Here is an 8,051-nt window from a genome sequence, read left to right as displayed (position 1 = left end):
TGTGTGTGTGTGTAGACATAACACACCAAGAGAACACTAGTCTTCCATCCTGAAATTAAAAAAAGGGAGTAAAGCAGAAGGTGCAAGGAGTTGAGTTGACTACGTGGAATGACAAAGAGACATTAGTCCTCATGACTGAAAGCATCTGAAGGGAGAACTGTGCTATTCGCTCACCAAAACCAACCAAATTCTCCCTTTATGCTTTCAGTGCAACATAGGAAAAGGTGAGCGAGAATAGGATTGGCTGCTATAGAGCTGTTCCCATCAGACCCTTTTGATCAAGAGGCACTTTGTATTCTGCCTACAAAATTAAAGGCATGGAATGATTACAGTTCTGTATCTCCACACATGATGTCTTAGTTCCAGATGTTGGTCTAGTCGCTGCCCGTGTCAGCCTCTGCTGGACCCCTGATCAGCCTCCTTATACCTCTCTTCCCTGCTGGGCCCTTGGGCTTTGCAAAGTTTTGCTTGTGTGCATGTTGCTTCGGGTGTACTTCATCGTAAAGGAAATCTGAAGTCAGTTCATCCCCATTGTCTATCTCAATCTGTGCAAACGTAAATGAAAATATTGAAGAGTTCTGGGTATATCATTGTTTACATGCAATACAAACGATCGATAACGATATATGAAGATCAAATGGTATCACTGAAACATACATCTGCCACACTGCTAGTGGGTGACACATATAGCCAACAAAGATTCCACACTACAGCATGATTCTACTTCTTAGGCTGGGCACACACCTTACAACCATCGCAAGACTTTTGTCTTGCGATGGTTGTAAGGTACTTAAAAAAACGTACGATCTGCCTATCTTGCATAGGCAGATCGTACTTGCGATGATCGCAAGCCACGCCCCATGAGGGGCGGGCTTCCGATGACCGCAATGCCGAACGGACAGTGTGCGCTTGCGCACCCCGGCCCGTGCGGTTGTTATCGTACGGACATGCCACAAACCCGCCGAACATCGTACGATGCTCGGCGGGTTTTCGAACATGTCCGTAAGTTTAAAGTCGTGCGACCTTACAGTAGTAGAGGTCGCACGGCTTCCACACACCTTACGATAATGGTACGATTGCGGGATTTCGCGGGATTATCGTACGAATATCGTAAGGTGTGTGGGGACCTTTAGCAAAACAGCTATGGGTTGTAGACTCCATACCATTATTAGTACCATTTCCTCTGCACATGTGTACCAAGATTACAATAGAAAAATGCTGTGGATAAAGCATGCCCCTTTGTAATAGAACTACAAATACTACTACTAATACTACGACTGGTTTTTAAAACTGGAGAGGAAAAGAAAAAAAGGACATGAACATGCAGATGTGTAATGAAAGGTGTCCCCTGAGCACTGGCCCCGATATCCTGTTTTAGGGTGGCTCCTTTCCCTTGCAGGGTCCTATGGAGCCTCCCTTGTATGTGCTAGTAAGCTGTGCGTGTCTCCACAAACAAGGAAGGCCACTCCTTAATACTGCTTACCCCCACCTTCTCCAAGCTAGGAGTTGAACAGTCGCTGGAGTCAGTGCTCTCTCATGATCTTTCATTAAAGAAAAGTACTCCAGGCAGAAGAAAACCTAACCTATGCAGTGGGGCTACCCCTACACTGCAAGGGTTACGTGCTTGTTTTGGTCTAGGGTGTAAAGTAAAAAAAGATATACTCACCTGAACCTCTGTCCCATGTGGCTGCTAGACCAGTCCCTGGGGCTACTCTCCCTCTCCGCTCCAGTGGTGCAACATCCTTTGAGGTCCTAACATCTAATACACTTAGCAAGATGGCTCACGGATCCTTAGACTGTCGGAGCGGGAGAGAGGTTGCGGGGACCAGTCAAGCAGCCAAGCAGGTGAGTGTATTTTTTGTATTTTACACCCAAACCAAAAACGAGTAGTTAAGCCTTGCAGTACGGGGCTAGCCCCACCGCAAGGGTTACGTTTTCTGTCCGGAGTTGTTCTTTAACAGGAAGTTCAGGAAAATGAAGCTGAGAGTTGGAGCCAGCTGTTTGGAAACATGATGACTAAGTATTTGGGCAAAATGTAAAGAAATACTTTGCTGGGCAAAGTATATTTGTTTGGTCTGGATTCATTATCGAAAAATACTCCTTTAATTTATTCTTATATATACAGTTAGGTTTATAAAAAAACCAAAAAAAAAAAAAAAAAAAAAAAAAAAAAACACACTTTCAATAAATAATATCTTTCAAGATAAAAAAATTACCCTTTTGACAACTTCCATCATCAGCCGGTTTTCAATAACATCTAACAGAGGGTTCTTACAGCTGGAATATAACATACGCTCGCGGATACTGCATGCATAGCCAGGCATTGAATAAATAAACACTGAAAAACAAAATACACATAAATGTTCTTATTAGAATCACAGAAGTGATTACAGTTCAGTTTAAAGTGATCTGATTTAGTTTGAATAAAGTGTCAGGTTAACTTTGCGGTCTCTGTCTCCTTTTAGAGAGATTCCCCCTCTCCACCTGCCCTGATTATCATTGTCGTGTAAATAAAAACTGATGGGAAATTGCCGTGACACCTGTTCTGGTGAAACTGTCTAGAATGGGATTAAGCTGGCTAAACACTAAGCCAATATTGGCTGGTTCTCGATGAGCTGGCTGCAATTCGCTCAGTGGGTGGCCATGTCCCCTGCCTTCCACCAAACATTGTTGGACGAACACTGCCTACATCCCTTAAGGTATTTTGACAGTCAGCCAGTTAACAGTCGGCCTGCTATCATAACTGCAGCAGCAGATTCCTCCATCCACACGGTTTAGGAGGAATCTATTTTTTTTTTTTTTTATTCAGCCTGAAACCTGACCTGGCTTACTAATGTATTCCCAGCTTTAAGATGCCCATATACTGGTCACATTTTGGCAAGTTTTTAATGTACCGGCTGAAATTCGCATTGTGTGTGTCCCCTTGCAGCCTGCATTCCTCGATCAGCTGATCGAAAATTTGCCAGCCTGTTCCTTCGATCAGAGCTGGCAGCTGATCGGGTATGCTAATAAAATATAGAATAAAATGTAAACAGCGGGATTCCTTGATCGACACACTGTTTGTGTTCATGGAAAAAAAGCATCATTTGTTTTCCTCCAGCCCACAGGGTGAACAAAAAAAAATTGATAGGTGTATGGCCAGCCTTACTCTTCAGTTTACAGAGATTTCCGTTCACTTCCTCTTATATCTCTGTCCCAGGAAATGAAGGGACATTTCCAGAATCAGACATAGACACCAAAAAATACAAGACATGGGTTGTTAACCATTCCCTACTCTTCCACACTTATCAATGAAAGTCTTGACAAAAGGCAAAGTCTGACAGCAACAGAACAGGAGAACTACAGGTAAGTTTTCCCATCCAAAACTTTCAATCATGCAGCCCACCTAATTCAGTAATGATAAATGAAGACGCTTAACGCAGTACCTATAGAATTTAAATAATCTCCTTCATGGGAATGCTTGTACAGGAAAAAGTGATAGCGAGCAGCATCCTTTGGAACTCTTGAGGGTAAGTCCTTCACGTCTGTGTGTGCCGTGTTTGCCAGAACAATGAGTTCATTTTGTATATCTACTTTCTGTAGACAATGAATAAAATGGTTAATGAAAACAGCTAATGGCATACAATGCGTAATGTGCATAGAACACATTTGCATACAAGTGTTTAATTTACTCACACATGCAAAGTAATGTCTTTAGCAGGGGCATCACAAACTGCATTCACACACCCTTTACTTTGGCATTATGTGGCTACTCAAGCATACAAGTACATAATTCACATTTGTGCAAACCTTTTTCAGTGCAATACAATATGGTAAGCCATTAATGCTACTCATAATCTGAAATGCAAAATGCCCTATTAAAGTGGACTTTTACCCCATTTCACTAAAATTCACATCAGCATGCAGCTCTGCATGCTGATGTGAAATCATCTTACATTCATTAGTTAAACAAACATATTTCACTTACAATTACCGTTTTTCCACTTCCTGGTCCTCTTGAGCATTTGTGATGTAATCGTGCCCAAGAGTTGCATCCTGGGATGGTTACATCAGCAGAACATTGCTGGAAAATCTTATCTGTAATCACGAGATCTCAGGGAAAGGCATTTTCCTCCCCTGAGATGATGTGTATGGTTACATGTCCTAGTCACATGTGTCAGAGTTCCAGGAAGTAAAGGGAGATGGATTAATCTACCGTCAGTAAAAAATGGAGGCCATGAGAAGCATGGGGAGGAAAAGAAAAATAAGGTATACAAAGAATAAAAATGATCTACAAGTATCTGTTTGTAGATTGTCATTACCAAACATTTTTTAAGGTGTGTTTCTTGTCATTTCAAAGATATATTAAAGTTCCTCTTTAATGATAAACAAATATGTGAAAGGGGGACACCAACGCATTTCACCAAGGATGTCTATTTTGTGGTTTTGCAGTAACATGCAGAGCTGCTAAGTTGCCCAAGTCTATTAAATATTTTTTTTGAATTCACAGAGATCATCCCTCTGCTAAGGTGTCCATTAAGGACAATACATGAATAGTCAGGACAAGTGTAGATCCAATTGTTCATTCATTAGAATACAATTGATTGTACTGCTTATTTGTCTTAACAGAGTAAATTTAATTATTAGCCGCTTCTAGTCTACGGAAAATGGAACGCGACTGTTCCTCTTAGTAACTTTTAACATGTAAAAAGTAATTAGAAACCTAGACCAGTATATACACTGCCAATTCTATATACCTGCACTAAGCAGCATCAGGCTGAAATTCAATACTGAAGTCATATAGGTTTCTTGTGTGTCTCCCTCATGTTTCAGACGTGTGCTCACACTGCCAATAAAAGAGTGTGCAAATGTGAGCTGCAATTGATAGCTCAGTCTAGACTTTTCACAGTGGGCGGTTCAGCCCTCTCTTCATGTCATGACCCCCGTGTTTGAGTTATATAATATCAGGCATGAGTCTGTCCATTAAATTTTCTATGACAAAGAATAAGTAAAATAATGTCTCTAGATTACTATAAAACCTGCTGGAACCTTTTATGGAACTTGGTTGAAAATCTCCAGTAATAGTTTTATTTTCAGCTATTATCAAATGAAAATGCAAATGTGATTCCAGCTTAACAGCAAGATTCCATATTAACTTTCATACTTATCTCAGTTTCATTTTAGAAAATCGTTTTGCAGGAGATAAAAAAAACAAACATGCAAACTGCCAGATAGTAACTGGAAAATCTGCAATAATGGTCATACGTGCAGATAACACAATCTTATCCTGGCAAAAATCATGATGACATCATCTACCATCTAAGATTCATTGCATATTAGAAAAAATAAACTGCATAAAATGTATTTCACATTTCAATTGTCAATGACTGGCATTAAAATCACGCTCTAACATACCAACTGAACATAGTTTAGCTTGTTGTGTTTCAGCTCTTCCAGTGCCTGCAATGCATCTCCCTGTATTGGGAAAGCAACCCCTTGGAGAGTCTGTTGTTTTGTGTCTACTCCAATATCTGTTTGGATCTGAAATATTAGACATAACCGTACATGATTAGATGAAATAACCACAATCTAGGTACAGCAATAAAGCATCAGTTCCCCAGCCGAACATGAAGTTCTCCACTGTCAAATACATTTACATTACTGGACCATGCAATTTCTCTTTTATTAAATAGGCTGCTTTGAGTTATTTGCTCACGTCTGTGTTTTTACATTATTTCAACAGAGCCATTTTATGTCTGCTGTCTCTGGATACAGACTGTTCTTTGAGGATATTTCATATGTGGCCAGAAAACGTATGAACTTTAGAGGGTTTTCTGACAATCATTGTGGCCTTGATAAAAAAATTGACATGGAAGGAAGATTAATGAAAAAATGTCTTAAGGCTCATCTGTAAAATAGAAAAATTAGGGGAAAAAATATTAACTTGCACAGTGCAAATTTCTGTTTGTAAAAGTTCTATTTATTCAGACCAACATAATGTTAATAAAATGGGAAGGAATCCTAATAATACATTGTTGTGAGGACTCTACATGGTTTTAGGAAATTAAAAATATGTAATGGTTATAACCCAGAAAGTCTTACCTCCTTTATCTTTATTTGCCTTAGCTCTTCTTCTGATGCAGTAAGAGGGGCAGGAGCTGAACGGCAAACCAAGTACTTATTATACCCACTAAGGGAAACATCTTCCTGTTGAAAAATCAGCCATCAAAAAGCACATTCAATTAAAATTCTATAGAAAAAAAAAACAAAGCTGAAAAATTATAAGTTAACAGAATTGCTTGATAATGGAATATATTAGCACAATGGAAATATTTTAGGATGCATGATATTGTTTGCTTCGCGCAGAGGGATTCTTAGAAGAATTCCAATTAATAAAAAACAAAAAAACAAAGATAATTCCTTTAAACCATCGATACGATCCTTGACCAGCTGGTCACTAAGATTCTTTTAGATTACCTTCAATCAATCAGTGTGGTTAATTTACTGGAGGAACACATTTTTTTCCCTTCAGAAGCTACATTGACATCAGTCATCCAATCATGTACAAATAAATTTTCAATTAATTTCAACTCCTCTGCACATGATCAGGTTTTCATTTGGCTAAATAAATGTATTCCTTTTGTAAATCGTCATTCCTATGTGCAAGACTGACTGTAAGCAGATCTGCCATCCAGGCCCGAAATTTCAGTATGCAAAGTCTTTGTTGATCTCCCTGGATTTCCAGCCTGAACAATGGGTGGTGGTGCTGCACCTGGGCCTAGTTGAAAGGAAGCTGGCCTCCCATGTGGCAACAGAGTGGTTGATTTGTGTTACAAGAAATTTCCTGTCCAGTTCCAAGCTGACAACATGATGACAGCCACGGTAGCCAGTCATTTCCTTGCTTAGAGAAATCAGAGCTGTACATTTTTTTTTTTATGTGCAAATAGAAAATCCTTACTTACAAGGCAACATTTCAATAAGATAAATGGTGTTTAAAAAAAAAACAACAAAAAAACCACACACCATCAGGTATTAAAGGGCCAAATGCCCAAGAAATCATCGTTGTTTTTACACAAGCCATAATCAAGAGATTATCAAGTACAGATAGTTACAAATGCTAGAAGGTGGTCAGACACGGAGGCATGATTCAACTGCAGAAAGATCTTTTCACAAACATGCACAGCTTGGGTGAACGTAAATGTTTGTGCCTGTGGGTAAGGGGCGAGGAGCGTTCAACAACCATCCCTGCTGCAGGCCTATCTTATGGGGAACACTGCAATTTAACTTAGCTGACAGACTCTCTCCCCTCATAAAGGCTCCACAGTAAGGTCAGGGGATGCATGAAGGTATACCATTGTTTCCCAATAGGACCATAACCAATGGATGGGAAAATCTGAATCTATATTTGTATGGGCTTAAAGTTACACTAAACTCAAAAGTTCAATCTTAAAAATACATTCAAGTACCCCAACTAATAACACAATTAACAAAAATGTATCCTACTTGTGTATCGCTCAGCTGTAGATCCTCAAATCATCTCTGAATTGGGGCTGGCACTATCCTTCCTTCTTGAGGATGGCTACTTTTGTTACCCATGTGTTTAGTAAAGTAGTCACCTCTCCAAGCTCGCTCCCATCATAGACTATGGGGGTTATTCACTAAGCTGCCGAAGGCAGCCAAATGAATAGCTGAGCCGAAGTCTCTTTGGCTATTCACTGCAGCCGTGCACAACTATTTTGAGCCGTACATCAACTGCATTCATCCCCGCTTCACCTCCATCCAGCACAGCCGAACAGCCTCAGCACGTCGGCTGAACCGAAATGAAGAGCCTGTTTGCCTCAGCCAATGCAACATATGGATTAACTGAGGCGAACGTTCAGCGCTTCATTCCCTGCTGTTCACCCCTATTCTCAAAGAGGCCGAACAGCAGCAAGTGAATGACCGAATGCTTGGTACAGCAATCAGTCAACAAAACAAAAAGCGGCACAGGGTCCCCCTCCCAAATGTATGTATGTATGTATGTATGTATGTATGTATGTATGTATGTATGTATGTATGTATATATATATATA

The 8,051-nt window shown here is 40.0% G+C and overlaps 1 protein-coding gene across 1 annotated transcript in view; it reads right to left on the bottom strand.

The window, feature by feature from the left end:
- Positions 1–23: 23 nt before the first annotated feature.
- TWF1 (twinfilin actin binding protein 1) overlaps positions 24–8,051 on the bottom strand; it is a 35,105-nt gene continuing 27,077 nt past the window's right edge. The window contains exons 8-12 of the mRNA XM_018559479.1: positions 6,082–6,186; positions 5,395–5,520; positions 3,426–3,576; positions 2,217–2,338; positions 24–545 (exon numbers count right to left, since the gene is read on the bottom strand). Of these exons, the coding sequence (XP_018414981.1) occupies positions 375–545; positions 2,217–2,338; positions 3,426–3,576; positions 5,395–5,520; positions 6,082–6,186 (675 nt within the window). The 3' untranslated portion in view covers positions 24–374. The remainder of the gene's footprint in view (positions 546–2,216; positions 2,339–3,425; positions 3,577–5,394; positions 5,521–6,081; positions 6,187–8,051) is intronic.

This window comes from Nanorana parkeri, unplaced genomic scaffold (assembly GCF_000935625.1).
Source record: "Nanorana parkeri isolate BGI_ZX_2015 unplaced genomic scaffold, ASM93562v1 scaffold399, whole genome shotgun sequence".
Lineage (NCBI taxonomy): Eukaryota > Metazoa > Chordata > Amphibia > Anura > Dicroglossidae > Nanorana > Nanorana parkeri.
Note: the sequence above shows the minus strand (reverse complement) of the source record. Positions and strands in the feature narration are given on the sequence as shown.